The sequence below is a fragment of the Rhipicephalus sanguineus genome, chromosome 3 (genome assembly GCF_013339695.2).
Source record: "Rhipicephalus sanguineus isolate Rsan-2018 chromosome 3, BIME_Rsan_1.4, whole genome shotgun sequence".
Lineage (NCBI taxonomy): Eukaryota > Metazoa > Arthropoda > Arachnida > Ixodida > Ixodidae > Rhipicephalus > Rhipicephalus sanguineus.
In genome coordinates, this window is record NC_051178.1 from 210,323,509 (window position 1) to 210,341,270 (window position 17,762).

At 46.8% G+C, this 17,762-nt stretch overlaps 1 protein-coding gene across 1 annotated transcript in view; it reads right to left on the bottom strand.

The window, feature by feature from the left end:
* Positions 1-206: 206 nt before the first annotated feature.
* The window catches only part of LOC119386287 (monocarboxylate transporter 2-like), a 28,819-nt gene continuing 11,263 nt past the window's right edge, over positions 207-17,762 (bottom strand). The window contains exons 2-7 of the mRNA XM_049414292.1: positions 17,080-17,331; positions 14,532-14,675; positions 9,775-10,135; positions 7,584-7,875; positions 3,902-4,031; positions 207-289 (exon numbers count right to left, since the gene is read on the bottom strand). Coding sequence (XP_049270249.1) covers positions 207-289; positions 3,902-4,031; positions 7,584-7,875; positions 9,775-10,135; positions 14,532-14,675; positions 17,080-17,266 — 1,197 coding nt within the window. The 5' untranslated portion in view covers positions 17,267-17,331. The remainder of the gene's footprint in view (positions 290-3,901; positions 4,032-7,583; positions 7,876-9,774; positions 10,136-14,531; positions 14,676-17,079; positions 17,332-17,762) is intronic.

Here is a 17,762-nt window from a genome sequence, read left to right on the forward strand (position 1 = left end):
CTTACGAGTGCAACTGAGACAAAATATCACCAAAAAGATAAACAGAACACCTTCTTTGTTAGCACCATTGGGAGAAATAACATGCTGTCACAAAGTCTGCCTTCCGCTTTACGTCATGGCTCACATGAGCAGCTCGTCGCGGAAATTCAGGCAGATCCACCATGACGCAATAGAAGAAGGGCGCCGAATAATATTCCACTGGCTGCCTAGTCACTGTGGCATTCAGGGAAATCCAAGCGGACGCGGCTGCCCGAACCGCTCATGACGGTGTCAGCCGTATCACCATCCCCTGTCAAGATCGGACGTCGCAAGAGAACTTCGTGTGCTAGCCCGCGTCGTATAACGTTGGATGGATTTGTGGAAGTCATTATCGACATTTACAAGTGCACGGCTGCATGCCTTGGACCCTGATCTTGAACTACGCATCCCGTCTACCTTATCACGACGTGACTCTACCCTGCTGGTCCGTCTATGCCTGGGAGTGGCCTTCTCAAATGCATATTCGTTTATTTTTGGAATGGCTGAAAGCCCGTCGTGTGAAGTCTGCGGGTGCAGCGAAACAGTCGCGCACCTTTCGGTGAGTGCACCCGCTTCAACTCCGAAAGAGCGGCCCTCTCGGCCGCATTGGGCCAGCTGGACAACCGCCCTCTCACGGAGAACAAAATCCTAGGGCCCTGGCCCACCCGGTCTGCAGCCCGAGCCGCTCTGAGGGCGTTGTTGCGGTTTCTTCAAGCAACCGGACTCAATGACAAACTCCGAGTGTTGGCAGAAATGTGCTGTGTAGTACTTGGACTATGGTCAAGACTTTGTGTTTTTTTTGTTGTTTTGTTGTATATGTCGCGTGGTGTCGTCACATCTCTTCTTCTTTTTTTTATTCTTTACATCCCCTTCCCCCTTCCCACGTGCAGGGTAGCAAACCGGAGAATTCTTCTGGTTAAACCTCCCCGTCTTTTCTTTCTCTCTCTCTCTCTCTCTCTATCACAGCCGTTTTTCTTTTATGCTTCTTTCCTCGATATTTATCCTTGCGGCACCCCCTGGTTGTTTTCATCTGGAAGAAAATGGTAGACAAGTTAGCAGATTCGCGTACTTATCTTCGGAGTCCCATAATAAGGAAAGGGTATATTGTTCCACCTTGCGGGCTATATATATATATCTATATATATATATATATATATCTATATATATATATATATATATATATATATATATATATATATGACATAAGTGCGCTTAACTGCACCAAGTCAGTTTAACGGATAAATTATTCTTCGAGAATTCTAGTGCCAATTTTACTGCCAAAGTCTCATTATCAGAAGAAACAATAAAGGCCGAAGTTTCGTTTTGAATTCAGCGCTGAAACTTCAGCACCAGAATATCAGCATGATGTCACGAATTTCAAGGTTCTTTCTTTTTCGTATTCTTGGCCATCATGGCTTTATAGCATTTCCTGAATTTGGTACGTTAGGTCTACAGCAGAACGCGATTGTAATTAGTTTTTTTTTTACCGTTACGCAATTATGGAGGCCCTATAGCGAATGCCGTCAAGGTCTACGACGTCGCGGCGTTTGGCGCAGAGGAACTCGGGGAGGGGCCGACCGCCCGCTGTATTTACGTTTTCTCGGCCTTTTCTCGCTTCACCAAGCAACAGTGGCGCTTTGGTAAGTGACAAATACGAGAATGTCGTTTTTCTGGTCGCATTGGTATCTCAGCTGTACTACTATGAGTCCTATCTTCATCCTGAACAGTGTACCAAAGGTAGGAGAATCTTCAAATGAAACATCTCAGGTTATTGGCCCCGAGTGTTTATTGGTCAGCTGCAAGCTCTTAAAAAGACGCGTGCTACGGTCGCTAAAGAGCAAAATGGAGTGTCCACCCCGCCGCCATGGCTACGAGTGACGCTGGCGAACACTCCCAGGATTACAGGCACGAAATGCCCACTAAAGTGGACGGAGGATCGACCGCTGTCGTAGCCCAACTGGTAGAGGCGCGTATCCGAGGCTGTGGTTCGGTCCTACCAAAGGCAAGTTTTCTCGCCCTCTTTAATTCTTTGCCATGTATGTCATAATTACTGCACTACAGTTAAGAACTACACATAGCTGTCCTTCTATGCCTTCCACGTCTTCACTGTTGTTGCCTCCCACTATGTTGGTCTGACAAGGATAAAGGGTCCTTGATCCTTTCCTCTTCTGTCGTTCGTTAAAATGAAGAAAATGTACGTCGGTGCCTCACCTGAGGAAAGCGCCGAGTGGCTCCCTTTGCGACGTGTTCGGAACTTGTGCAAGACATACTGAACGTCCACGTGAGCGTGAAAACGCGTTCACAATTGCGAGGGCTAGTAAATAGGTCGTACGAGCGCCGACATCTCGTGTGTAGCCTGGGAACGTGAAGAGCTTAAATAGAGGGGAAACGCCACCTTCACTAAACAGAGCAAACGTGCACTTGGCTAGTGCAAGGCACGCCGCACGACAACGGTATAAATTTTGGCCTTACGCACCGCGGGACACGCGCGTACTGCTCAAGATAACACGACAGATAACGGGGCGTGAGACTGATAGGCAAGAGGAAAGCGAGACGAGACTGGATGTGTTCGGAAGTATTTCTTGATCCGTGGGTGAACGTGATACATTTGCCTGGATATCAACAAAATTAGGCGACAGAAACCACGCCTGTCGCCATTCGAAGCCGCCGGTAAATAAATAAAAATTCTATTATGTAAGCCTTAGACATTTTAGAGGCGAACCTTAAGGCCGATGTTTGTCCGTCCGTTTGGCATCCGTGCGCACGGCACAGCACCGTGTAAAACCGAAACATCAGGTTTGACAGTAGACTAATATCACTCATAATTGTGACGAAACAATATAAAAACATTACAAGCACAAACCCTACTCGGCGACATCAACGTACACATTATGGGCCTTATGATCCAGCTTTTGTGGTCGACTTCACTGTCCGCTGTCACGGTATATAGAAAACCGTTGCTATAGTCGAACACATATGTGCGTAAGTGAACAAAAAAAAGGTTTACAATAGAGGAACATCATTGTGACAGACCAATATAAAACCCCTACAAGCACAAACCCTTTATACTAGTCAGCGACTTCAACGCAGCCATTATGGACCTTAGGACCTAGCTTTGTCGTCGACTCTTATATCACTTTATGTCACTTTATCACTTTATGGCGGCGAGAAGTGTTCCACACTCGCCGCCAGGGCTGCAATCGGCGCTGACTAACACACCTAGGTTTAAATGCACATATATACCCCATAAAGTGGACGGGAAGATGACCGCCGCCGTAGCTCAGTGGTAGAGCATCGGAACGCGTTATTCGAATGTCGCATGTTCGGTCCCTGCCGGCAGCAAGTTATCTTTTCGTCCACTTTACTTTCTTCACATTTATATCTTAATTACTACAAATAACGTCCCCTATGCTTTCCTTGGCATTATTGTCTGTTAGTTTTCATTAATATTGTGTCTAACAAAGAAAAACGAGCCCTTAAAAGTAATCTCCTTTCCTTCATGTCACTTTATGTCACTCAATTTAGATTATATGGGGCAACGCTCTGGTAACGTACGGTTACTCACCCATACGATACCCAGAGCTTCGCCCATCGTTATGATCACTTCGTGGAGATGCGTAGTTTTTTTTTAACTTGGTCATTCACTTTGAGGTGTCAAACTGCGTCATACAAATAACGCCGTTGCAGGTCTATACATTGAGATTAGCTCACATCAGAGTTTGTATTTACCAGCGAACATTGGCTTTTCGAATTTACAGCAAGGCTTACGTTCGCCGCAATGAAGGCGCATCTAAATGAACCACAGGTACTTGGTTCCCTTATTATTCGGGAGCAGTTGTCTAAACTTTTTTTGTTTGTAATCCAGAATAAACGACTCGCTCACCGACAAGGGGCGGCCGAACGAGGCAAATGATGCCGGCGACGAAGTTGGTGACGCCCAGGCTAAGCGGCAGCGCCTGTTGGTCGAACAGCTCGGCTACCATGACGGTGGCAGGCGAATATTCGACTTCCCCCTGTGAGCCCCGTGAAGAAGGAGCTCACAGGAGAACCCAATATTTCTTGACAAGCACCGTGACTACCAACGAGAGCTCCTGGACGGCGAAGCCCCGAGTATTAAGCTTCGTGAATCAGCACCTGTATTGTGTAGAACAAAAACGTTAAAACGATACCGAGCAGAGGAGAGATTCAAATAACCAAGAGGCAAGATGCTGATGTAATGTATCAATTTTCGGTTTTTATATAGCGCCCATTTCGGACCTGTCTCACGTCATAATTAAATGTGTATTCGCTATTTGATGCCTTCCCGTGTAGAATACAGGTAAAGTGTCCTAGAAGGGCTCTTTGCTGTTAGAATAATCCCTGCTCAATTGGGTATCAATTTATTCCTAATGTGATAGGACTAACCAATAGTGCTTTCATGCGAGCTCTTGAGAAACTAACTTCGCCTTTTGTCGCACTTTGAATCAAGGTGATACTGCGTGGGTTGGTTGGTAATGCATCTCTGACGAGGAAAAATTATTTTAGTGCGCAAACGTCTGAAGAAACGTTCGTGTTATACCATTATTTCTTCAACGTTCTGCGCACTAGAAACGTTTTTCCTTGTCAAGGGCGCAGGGACCGCAAAGCCCCATAAAGATTGGGCAGTCAAAATCGGGAACCTTCACCCTGGTTGCGAGGGGCACGCCGCAGGGTGCGGTAATTTCGGTTCTCTTGTTCAACATAGCCATGAAAGGCCTCTAGGAGCGTCTTTTCCACTGTAGCCAATACAAACCACGCCTATATGCTGACGACATTACTGTCTGGTGCATGACAGGTTTCGGATGCTGAGGTGGAGGGAAGCGCTCCAGACGGCACTGTCTATCACAGAAAGTTTTTGGAGGGTACGGGGCAGAGCAGGTAGCGATAGCTCTAGCTATGAATGGACCCTTCGCGTCCTAAGATATTCACCGACTCTAGGGCTGCCCTCCGGGCCTTCGCTTCGGGTGTGGTCTCAAGAGAGGCTGCCGCTATTCTCAGTTCGAGGGGTGTAGGAGGCTTTCACACAATTACCTGGTTCCGGCCCACATGGGCTCAGGGGCTCATCCGACAGTTCCCAACGTCAACGAACTTGCCCATAACCGTGCGCGAGAAATCACGTGCCGCGGTGGTGCGGGCGGGTCCGGAGGCGGCTTCACGGAGAGCTTCAGGGATCCACTTGGCACCTTCAACGAAGTTACTTCGCACTATCAACTGTCAAGGCGGCGATACCCCCTCCCGCATTCCAAGCTTACTAGGCCGCAGTCGTCGGTTCTCCGGATGCTGCAGGCAGGTTCCTTCCCGTCTCGCAGCACGTTTAGCCACTTTGCTGAAGGCATAAATCAGGATGTCCTAGCTGTGGGGCGGATAATTGCACACTCGCTCATATGCTCTGGCAGTGCCCGGCGGTACTTAGCGCAAAGTTCAGCACAGAAGAGGACTGGGAGAGGGCTCTTAAAAGCCACTAGCTCTCAGTCCAGCTGTCGGCAGTCCAGGAGGCCTGCGAACGGGCGGAGGGCCACGGTCTTCCAGTACCGGCGTGGGCGCGGCCAGCAACTGCGGCGGGAACCCCCCCTTCGGGGGTTGTCTGATCGGGGTTCTCCAGGACCAAATAAAGTTCATTTCATCATCATCTAGTAAGTTGTAAAACGTTGAATGTTTGAAAAAGAGCGTCTTATCCCATGCTAACAGATTGTTAAGGAAGGCATGTAACAATGTGGTAGAGAGGAAGTGGCTACAATTTCTGTTTTGGCCTTTGTTGCTGACTTCCTAATCTCTCAATTGCTAACTGCTTGCGCCTTTGCTAACGGGCAGCGGTTAATGACTTATGTTTACTCGGCTGCACAACCAGCACTCGCAGAGTGGTTGGTAACTAAAAATGGCAGCTTCGCACCAGTGTGCCAAGCCTGAAGGAAAGCTGGGCGGCCTTCCTTTTATTTTTCCCTTTCTTCCTTCTTCTCTCTGTTTCTTGATATCTTTGTTGTATCTGTTTCTTTCTATTTCTTTCTCTCTCACTCTATCTATTTCTCTTTCTTTCTCGCTCTTCTGTATTTCCTTCTCTTTCTTCCCTCTCTCTCTTCTCTCACTGTGTATCGCTTCGTCTTTCTTTCTATCTCTTTCTCTTTCTTTTCTCTCACTTTCTCTCCTATCTATCTTTTTCTGTCTTGTGATGTTTTTATGTCTTTATTCCTTTCTTTCTTCTTCTTTCTTTCTTTCTTTCTTTCTTTCTTTCTTTCTTTTCTTTCTTTCTTTCTTTCTTTCTTTCTTTCTTTCTTTCTTTCTTTCTTTCTTTCTTCTTCTTTCTTTCTTTCTTTCTTTCTTTCTTTCTTTCTTTCTTTTCACGTGTTATTTTTCGTTTAACACTCGCACTTGCTGCACACGGTAGTGGGGCGCGTGCCCAATTCCTGTGGTACGTACCCACCTGAGGAGCTTTGCAACGACGAATCACAGTTAAGTTACCGACAGCTTAAACAGCTTCGCAGTTAAAATGATTGGCAATGAAGCGCCGTCTCGCTGCAGCCACAGGCTTACATTCCTTGCTAAGCGCCTGGGTAGGCATAGGCCTATACCCATATCGACGTGAAAGCGCTGGTGGCCCCATAGGAGTGCGCAAGAGAGGGGCAGGGGGGGGGGCAGCCACTCTTTCAAATTATCTGGGGTGGGGGGGCGGCGAAGCCTGCCATATGCCTTTGCTTAGTCGGACCTGTCACGTGATTGTTTAAAGAGAAAAGTTATGGCCATGCATGTTTTTGACGATAATGGCGGCCGAAGACCTCTAATGTTGCATTCCAAGAGTGGTTCACTTCCCATTTTCACCCCCGGAAAGCCGGGAACCAAAGGCATGCCATTGTGGGAAGCACGTCATCGCTTCCTTTTACAGCGAAAGCTGTCATGAGATCACAACAACGGCCGTTTTTGGCGCCGTAGTTGGCCGACGCCGCCGGCGCCGGTGTCTAACCGCTATCGCACGAATTAGAAAAAAAAAAACGAAATAAGAAAAATATCCGGGATGGAACGGGGCTCGTTCGAACTTGGGCCCTCTGCGTGGGAGCCCAGTGATTTATAGCGTAGTGGGCACCTCGCAAGTGCACTTGTATGGTTGCCGAGGAAGCCCATAAGGCCCCCACGATCCATCTCCTCAGGTCCCAATAAAGAACTCTCCCTCTCTCGTATTCGCGCTCCAAATGGGGAATCCTGAGCACGACTATGGGTGGCCCTTGTATCTAGTTATTCGGAACCAATCTCGCGAAGACTGCTGAAATTACGTTGGACTTAGCTGGTAAGGGGAGTCGGTGGATTACTTCACATTTGAAGGCCAAATAGGGAGACAGATTGCTTGCTTGAAGTGGGGCTGGACATCGTCATGTGAGACTACGGTGTTCATCCCGCGCCATCTCGATGCCGAAGCCAACAGGCGAGCTAACCATGGACTGATTCTGCAGTAAGAACATTATTTTTAAATGGCTGCCTATAGTCTAGGAAGGCTGCAATTTCGGATCCTCATTTTCAGGAGCACCGTCATGAGTGAGGCTGGAAATGGCGCGGCTTACCTTCGCGTCGAGGACGAAGCCGATTCCGATTTTGGACACCAAGTCGCCGACGGCACAGGCGGTGACCAAGGCAACCGCTTCGAAGCTGACCAGTCCATTGTCCGTGCCGAAGTCGACGGCGGTGAGCAGGAACGAGGTGATCACCAAGAACGAGACAGCACGTGAAACCGCCACGTGCAAGAACGTCCAGGACACGAGTGAACGCAGGCTGCGTGCCAGTTTGCTTTTCACCGGCTGTACATTTCCGAGCAGCGGTTTCCTCTCATGCGACTCCGGTGCTTCTGCGAGGGAACTTACGCGCCAGATGAAGAGAACGAGTGTTATCTTTAGGCAAACTTGAGTGAAACAAATTGCATTAAAACAGGGGAAAAGCGCTGATAATGAAATATGATAATGAAATGTTCACAGTTCTACTGGGAAAGCAATTAAGTAGGCAGACAAAATTTCTCCGTCACCGCCGCGGTGGCTGCTGACGCGAAAGACGCGGGTGCGATCTAAGCCGCGGCGGTGGCATTTCGATGGAGGCGAAATGCCAGAGGCCCGTGTGCTGTGCGATGTCAGTGCACATTAAGAACCCCGGGTGGTTGAAATTATCCGGAGCCCTCCACCATGGCGTTTTTCCTAGCCTTAGCCGTTTTGGGACGTTAAGCCACACCAACAGTATGCGTATGCTACATGAGTATCCCTCAGCCGTACATGCTAGGTAGATAGATTCAAACGCCATGGTTGCTCCGGCCAGGTTTTATGGCTTGAATGATGTCATAGTTTTTGACAATAGTAGCGCGCAAGCAATCCCAATATATTTAATCATGGCGGTATGCCTTTCATTTAAGTTCTCTCAAATGGAAAACGTCAGTTCTCTTTTAACTATAGCATACAAACGCGCGTGCATACTATAGTTTCCTTATCTATAGGCGGGCTAAGGTGGCGTTTCTTGTTCGACAACTTCTCATCACTTCAAGCTTCCCTCTTCCCATGAACATGTGTCTTGTTTGCATACCCTTATGTAGAGTCACACCCGCGTTTAGGTATTCACAATTCCACGTCATGAAGTCCACGACCCTGACTCCATAACTATAGAATATAACTGAGTAATCGTAAACTTGACATTAAAGCCAGGCGTAGTTTCTTTGTTGACACAGCTCTAATGATCAGACGCTCAGAAATGTGACGTATTGCATGTGCCTTTTGTTTGAATCTTAAACTTTATGCACCTAGCATTTACAAATCTCACATAATCGAGATATATATTTAAATTATATGAAGCGTATGCCGACCTAAAGTCACTTTCAATATCCTCTTATAGAAGTCTTACGTTGGCTTCTTTCTTGCCTTTCTTAAGGAGCAGTAGAGATATGAAGTTACCATTTCAGGTTGTTTGTTATATAAGATGTGTGCATTTCTTTTTCAGAGGGCCCAAATTAAAAAAATCACAGCTTCTCGCTCAATAATTTAACAGGTTTCACTGAAATGAAACAAAGTTTACTCAAATCGCTCAAAACCATTATCCAATTACAGAAATTTTGTTCGTCCCTTCTACACGAATACTGAGGGCTTAGTTTAAATTTTCGATGGATGCAAAAGGGCGATAGCTTTTGGTTTGTGCACTAGGCTGTCAGTATACCGTAATGGACCGAGCTTAGCACCATCAGCTGTCGAGGCATATCGACTGCATCATAGCCTGTATTAGTCAGTGTTAACGAGTGCTAGTAGCACGCCAATAAATACAGTAGCCGAAGTCGCGTGACTTCATGGAGAACCTATCTATCTATCTATCTATCTATCTATCTATCTATCTATCTATCTATCTATCTATCTATCTATCTATCTATCTATCTATCTATCTATCTATCTATCTATCTATCTATCTATCTATCTATCTATCTATCTATCTATCTATCTATCTATCTATCTATCTATCTATCTATCTATCTATCTATCTATCTATCTATCTATCTATCTATCTATCTATCTATCTATCTATCTATCTATCTATCTATCTATCTATCTATCTGTCTGTCTGTCTGTCTGTCTGTCTGTCTGTCTGTCTGTCTGTCTGTCTGTCTGTATGTCTGTCTGTCTGTCTGTCTGTCTGTCTAATAATGTTAAAGCATAAACAATATCTCCTTCCAGTCTCATTGGCGCATGATAAGGCTGGGCTGCCACTGAGAAAAAGTGAACGACAGCTTACCCAGTGACAGCCAGGGACTTTACTATGCAAGCCTTCTCCAAACTCTGCGTGCTTCCTATGGCGACAGGCAGCGAGGCAGCCGGCTCGACGTAGCCGTTGGAACGGGAGGCAGCGTCGTCGCTTCGGGGTACCCGGTCCACGCAGATGCAGCCCAAAAGCATGGTCAGTTCCAGGGTTCCTAGTGTAAGCAGTACGTAGTGGAACTGGAGCGCCTTCCGCAGTGCCTCAACAACCAGGGGGAAGATGAATCCTGATGCTGCGGTCACCACGAACACTGATCCCATAACCGTGCCACGGTAGCGAACGAAGTGCCGAGCCACCACCGTGAACGGCACCAAATCGACGCAGGCCAAGCCAAGGCCTGAAAGCCGGATACGTGACAAATAACGCTGTTAAGGGGACACTAAAGAAAAACGCTTAGTCAACTTAAATTGATATTTCTTATATATAAATTTCAATGTTCATTGTACAGCAGTAGGTTCCCATTAAGAGACAAAACGAGGCGTAAAAATTTACACATTCTGAATTTCGTGACGAGACCACCAGGGGCGTAGCCAAGGGGGGGGGGGGTTGGGGGGTTCAAACCCCCCCCGAAATTTTTCAATTTTGCTTGCGCATATATACACTCACACATACAAACGCACGCACGAACATACATAATGTATGGTTGAACCCCCCCGAAAAAAATTTCTGGCTACGCCCCTGGAGACCACTTTCCAGTAAGGGCGGTGTGGCGCCACAAATTTCACAGTCCAACGGAATCTTGATGTTACAGGAGGCGCAACTGCTGATTCAAAGTTCAATCTGGATTATTACTGAATAAGGAAAGAATGAAGAGCACGTGTTCCATTACGCCACGCAACAGGAGCTCATATATCAGGGAAGAGGACAGCCAGCGCCGTCGCAAGAACGATGCGGGTTGATGCCAATGTGACAGGGTGGAAAGAATAGGGGGCTGTCCTTGCGTCACTGGAGTCTTTGTTCTCTCAGCGGTCCCCATTTTACAAAATACGCTTGGCCATCAGCGCAAGGAGCAGCAACTGAGCAGCAAGATGCTGACATGTGAATGTCTTTCTTTCTTTCTTTCTTTCTTTCTTTCTTTCTTTCTTTCTTTCTTTCTTTCTTTCTTTCTTTCTTTCTTTCTTTCTTTCTTTCTTTCTTTCTTTCTTTCTTTCTTTCTTTCTTTCTTTCTTTCTTTCTTTCTTTCTTTCTTTCTAGTCTGAGAAGGGCTCTTGCACCTCGTTTGGGATGAGTTCATATAGAAATGTTCTGTCTGTTCGTCAAGGTTACCATTGGGTCGACCATAGGCGTGCGCACATTGGGGGGGGGGGGGGGGGGCAGGGAGGCGGCCGCCCCACCCTAATCACCTAAGAGGGGGGAGGGCGCAAAATCTGCCCCGCACACTGACCCTTTTAGTCACCTAAGAGGGGGGGGGGGGTGACAAAATAAGCCCCATACATTGACTTAGTAGGGTGGGGCGGGGGGCGCTGCGATGAACGTTCGCCCCCGCTGATGCGAAACCCTGCGCACGCCTATGGGGTCGACATATTCGCACAGCGCTAAGCGAACGAGGACGTGTGAAAGGACACAACACCGGCGCTGTGTTGGGTCCTTTCATACGTCCTCGTTCACTTAGCGCTGTGCAAATATGTCAATTCCAAATCACCAACTAGCCCATGCTGCCGTTCTATCAAGTTACATGTCACAGTTACAGTTACATCACATATAAAGTTATCTTGCACGTTGTAGTGTGTCGTGACCCAGCTAATTGTCACGCATGTTTATACATGCGGAATATTCGCTTCAGAGATGTCTTAGGATATTGCTGCTTCTTCTGTTTTGCATTTAATGAATTTTGTCGTCACCAGGACACACCACACACACACACACACACACACACACACACACACACACGCAGCGCCGTCACGGTGGTCTAGTGGTTATGGCGCTCGACTGCTGACCCGAAGGTCGCGGGATCGAATCTCGGTCGCGGCGGCCGCATTTTCGATGGAGGCGAATATGCTTGAGGCCCGTGTACTTAGATTCAGGTGCACCCCTGGTGGTCGATATTTCTGGAGCCCTGCACTACGGCGTCCCTCATAATCATATCGTGGTTTTGGGACGTTAAACCCCAGATATTATTATTATTACACACACACGCACACAGCAGAGCTGGTGAGCGCCTATAGCTGGTCCTGGCTTGGCTAGGCTTTTACCCTCTCACCTCTCTCTTTCCCACCCCTTGCTACACTATACATGACCATGCTTGCTCTCTCTCTCTCTTTTTTTCCTTTTTCTTTGTGTCTGTGTCTTTCTATCTGTTCCTCTTTATTTCCTTTCTTTCTCTCTTTTTCTCTTTCTCCTTCTTTCTATGTATTTCTTTCTCTCTCTGTTCTCGTTCTCTCGCCTACTATTTTTCTCTCTCTTTCTACCCTATCTATCTATCTATCTATCTATCTATCTATCTATCTATCTATCTATCTATCTATCTATCTATCTATCTATCTATCTATCTATCTATCTATCTATCTATCTATCTATCTATCTATCTATCTATCTATCTATCTATCTATCTATCTATCTATCTATCTATCTATCTACTATCTATCTATCTATCTATCTATCTATCTATCTATCTATCTATCTATCTATCTATCTATCTATCTATCTATTTCAGTCTGTTTCTTTCTATATTTTTCTCTCTCTCTGTACTCGTTCTCCCCTCCCTCTTTCCCTCCTCCTCATCCTCACTTCCCTTTCCGACCCCCTTGCTATAATACTATACTATACAAGGCTATGCTACGCTCTGCTAGCGCGCCTGGATAGCCGAGTGATTAGGACGCTCGCCTTCGGATCGTGGGGACGCGTGTGCGAACCTTGCCTCGCCAAGAATTTCTCTCTTTCTCTATCTTTCTTTGTTTCTCTCTCTGTACTTCTTCTCTCGCCCATCAGAGTTATTGCATTCCACGCCGGACACATCGGCGCACGTGTTGTGGGAGCGAAGCAGACGAGGAAGGCGGTGAAGAAGAGGGCGAAGAGAGCGCATGCCAGTTCATAATGACGATAATCTTCTATCGACGACACACGGCAAATCTCAACCATAACAGCTCTGCTGTAAAAGAAAGCAACTTTATTTGAACAGTTGTTCTGCATCAATTGAGGCTGACTAAAGAGATGCGGCGTGAAGCGCTTTCTTTTTTGTACTAATATTAATGGGTTCAACAGTGATTAACGTCCCACAGAGTCCTATAGAAACAGTTGGACAGTCAATGACTCCAGGTCAGTTAAGGTCCAGATGCAATCATGAGTCGGTAAGTTAAGAAGATAACGTAGGTTACTTGCGCTTGCGGGTGCGTAAAAGTCTCGTAATTTCACTATAGTCGGTGCATAGCAAATAGCGATGAATGAATACTGTCCACACCGCGAAAAAAGAGAAGAAGGAGAAGGCTTTCAACAGGACGACCACTGCACATATCGTGACTTGTTCCGCGTTCTTTTGATTGTTACCTCTGCGTTCTCTCATCTGCCACCGACTTGCACGATGTCTCACGCATTAGTTTTGCTCTCCGTGGGGACAACCTGTCTTAATGTGGCCATTTCTTTCCTTCTGCTGCTGTTGACAAGCGCCAAGAGATAGAGTGGTTTTAGGTAAAGATATATTCGATAATTTCTGCAATCCACAAGGGAACGCCATCATAGGGAAGAGGGACAAGTGAGCGCCAAGGCCACCTTCTCAAGATGAGTGCCCACGCGTTTGGCAAGTTATTCGTGTTGAGCTGGTGTTCTGAAAATACAAACCATAAAACTGTTCTTTGTTGTAGTGGCAAGCATTGCGGAAGTCTCTGTATGTTCGTGGTATTGCTATATTATCGACCTAATTGTAATAAAGTCGAAGATTTACTTTCACGCCCGGGATTTTACTGTAAAGTATCAACGGGAAAAGATTGGCACAAGTGACCGGTTGCCGGAGCGGTAATATTGCGACACGCGGCGCTGCGTTTTTCCCGAGCGCGTCGATATCGAGAGTGCCAAGAACATTCCATTTTCCAAAGCAGGGGTGGCCGGCGGAAAGCACTCTAACAAGCAGCTTTTTCTGGGCAACTGTGATAAAGATACGGTTGCTCGCAACTTCAGCGAAAAAAGAAAAACAAAAAGGATATCGTGTGTATAGCCACATCTGGCGATGAGCAATGAACAAGCGTTTCTTTAAGATATGGGCTCTCGGATGGGCCAACAGCAATATGGGCTGCTTTCCGACGGCCACCCCTGCATTGGAAAGTGGAATGCGCTTGGCAGTCTCGCTATCGGCGTGCTCGTGTCGCCGCGTGTCGCAATTTTGCGGCTCCGGCCACTGTTAACTTGTGCCACTCTTTTTCCGCCGAGACTGTACATTTTAATTTTGTATCGTCCTCACGTGTCGTCCTTTTTTGGCCTTTCAGCTTATCGTTTTCATTCAACGATCGACCCACCAATGTGTTCTAGTTGTTGTGGTGCTCGACTGCTGACCCGAAGGTAGCGGGGTCGAATCCCGGCCGCGACGGCTTTCAACGGAGGCGAGATGCTAGAGGCCCGTGTACTTAGATTTAGGTGCACGTTAAAGAACACCAGAAGTCAAAATTTCCGGAGTCCTTCACTCATAATCCCTCATAATCATAGCGTCCCTCATAACCATAACGTGGTTTTGGGATGCAAAACCCCAACAGTTAATATTGTTTTCATGTAACGATCCATTTTTGTATAGTTCCTACAGTGCTCACCAAAGAGAATGCCGTACAGGAAAACGACGAGTCCAAGGCTCTGTGTCAGGGCGCAGGCCATCACAGGTAGCGCGCACAGCAGCGCGCCAGCCACCATCAGAACAGTGTCCGAAAGCCACATGCCGAGCAAACCGTACAAGGGTCCTGCGGTTGAAAATGTGCGAGTCAGTGTTAGCTATAGCGCGCGAGCATTCAAATAGTATCTCGACGATAATGAATTTTAGGCGACTTAGCTGTATAAGGATGCCCTGCAGTTATGACGCAGTAGTCGTTAAGCCTATAATAATGACACTCACAACAACAATGTACTCATGCAGCGAATGACGTCTGAGGGATTGCGTGTCGGCTTTTTTAATTTTTCAGGAGCTTTCGCGCCCAAAATGACCATGTTACTGTTTACAGTAGCGTAATTGGCGCTGCATGCGTTGCATTATTAGCCTTGCATTGTTGAAATTGGTTGCCCACCAAAAACTAAATATGTGGAATCTCTCTAGCCAACACTAGTTTCGCGGTTATTAAAATTGTTTCACTGAAAATATCCTGTGTTTATAACTTACGCAAACAAAGGCGATAAAATGACGATTGCAGCGCGTTGTAACTTCTCAGTGTTTTTTCCTTTTTTTTTCATTTCCTCTGAGCAGGAATATTCAGCCGTAAACTTATAATGAAATACTTTATTATTAAAGGTGGTAAGTAATGCGGTTGCAAGCATTATTTGCACACATCGCGACAGAAAAGTGGTGTTACAAGCGTAGGGACCATTGGGCGAGTTTTCGTGAAAACATGATAAAAAGCTCTGGCTCCTTCCTTTGCGCTGTTTATTAAACATATGTGACAGTTATTGGAGCGGATCATTTGTTTAACTTACAAGTATTCCACAAAACATCGTCTGGTTGGCAGATGAGCTGTCTTCTTCTATACTCCTGTTACTTCACTGCCAAGTAAATCGCACTTAATATTATTAGAATATCCGCCTTTTAAAGAGATATTTTGATCGAAAGGTTGTCATTATGGTCGATATTTTTAAAACAATGCGTCCGCATATTGAACATGTTCACCTCGTCGTTCATAGAGGAAGAGACTTTTTTCCCAGCTATCCGGGTCTTTGTGCTGTGCTGCAAACTCGCAGGTGTTGTCTGTTCTACATGCGCAAAGAAGTTCCTTACCACCGGCCTTTCTCCGAACATAATTCCGTCAGCGAGACGCGCAGTGAACGGTTACGCCAACGAAAACTCATGCTGATCTTTCCATCTCGGGGACATGCTAAATCAGTATTATTCATAGAGCATTGACATTTGGTGTCACCGTGTCAGAAAGTTGTCTGCAAGTGCACGCTGCTCGTGGTAACTCTTGAGCCCTTTAAAATTAACGGATGTATCAACCGGAAGTGACACCACAGCTGCGCCTTAATTTAGTACTTACGAATACTCGCGGCGGGCTTATTTCTAAAAGGCATTTTTTTCTGGTGGAATTATTGCATCAATGCGATTCGTTAAATTAGTGCATCGTATAACTATCTTATTGCAAGGACGCAAGAAATATATAGAAGGTACATTTACACGCTATGCGCGAGTGGAGTCAATATGAGTGACCTACACAATCGCACACAAGCCCCCTTCTCTAGATTTGCTTCACTTCAACATCTTCATCATACTTTAACAACTGCAATCGCTTTCTTGTGGGTCGGTGTAGCGTTTACTAACTCACTCAGCCATCTCAGTGGTATGGCAGATTCATCCATGTGCGATAAGTGCCATTGTGTAGGGACTGTTGATCATCTCTTGTGCACAACTTGAACAACATCGCCGGACTCTCCAGTGTGCCTTGAGCAGACTCGACGATCGGCCCTTAGCACATCAGCCCGGAGAGCCACACGGGCCCTGCTGCAGTACTTGAAGGCAACAGCGTTGAGCGGCCGCCTGTGATACGCTGCACTATGTGTGTGTGTTGTGAAATGTGTGTGTGTCTCTCTCTCTTTTGCTCCCCTCCCCTCGTGCAGGGTAGCAAACTGGACGTAGTCTCTTTACCTTTCCTACATTCCTTCTCGCTCTCTTCTTGTGTATCGTGTCTGCCAGTATGTGACGAAAGATCAGGAGCTGTACAGTCGCGTTCGATATGATTTGCAACATGGGAGCGCGTGATTTGACGAGCTGCAAGATGACCCACTGCGACCACTAGCCCCTACTTACACAATTAAGCGCTGTTATCTCGTTTTGGGATGATCACAAATGAGGAAATATTATTTATATGTGGAAATGTGGGCAAGATTAAGGTACGCACAATACTTGAGCTCGCGAGGCCACGCGCCCCCGTTTTGTGCCAGTGATATTGCCAGTGCGACTGCTCACACATTGCGGTTATATGTGCAAATTATATGCAGCACTGAGAAGCACATGCGGACAGTGGATGTATACGAGAACGGAAATCTGGGTGAGTTTGTAAGAATGCATCATAGAGCAGGTAGCGCAAAAAAATACGTAAACACGAGAAACATAGACACGAGACGAGCACTACACGAGTGGATATATGCTGCGTCTGCATATGTTACCCGAGAGTTGCGACGTGACGATGGCGACCGTGAGGGGCCACGATGCTTTCTCTCGGTTGACGTGAAGCATGTCCATGAATCCCACGTACATGATGGACTCGGACCTGACCAACATCGTGCCGAAGAAGACGAAGACGGCGACGGAGGCCGCCACTGGCCAGCACGCCCGCGTGTCCGGCGCCGCCATTGTCCACTCGGCTAGTTCTCGTAGGATGCTGTACAACTCCTACTTTACGAGCACCTCTTGTCAGCCTGCAAAACCAGTGTGCGCCTGGAAGCTTACACTTTATCATTGGCTATATAGCATTCCGTTTTTTCAGGAGGAGTGGGGGCATGCAACGCCACCTGGGGCACTGGGTTGACCTCGTCCTACCTCACCAGATGAAAGTCTCTTGGACTTAAGATTAGAAAGTTTATTTATGCATGATCATTATTTACACATTGCGCATTCCAGGAGTATAACGGAACATTATGCAGCCGGTACTCTAGCTGCCTATGTTGCGCGGTCAACCCCTCGCACTCCATCGCCCCGCCCCCCATGCACACTTCATTCATACGTACTTGTATGAACGTAGGCTATATAAAAAGCGCCACAGTATAGAGACGTGCTTGCACTGCTATAGAAGTTGTGCCTTATCCCACCCCCCCCCCCCAAAAAAAAAGGAAAAAGAAAACGGTCAGAA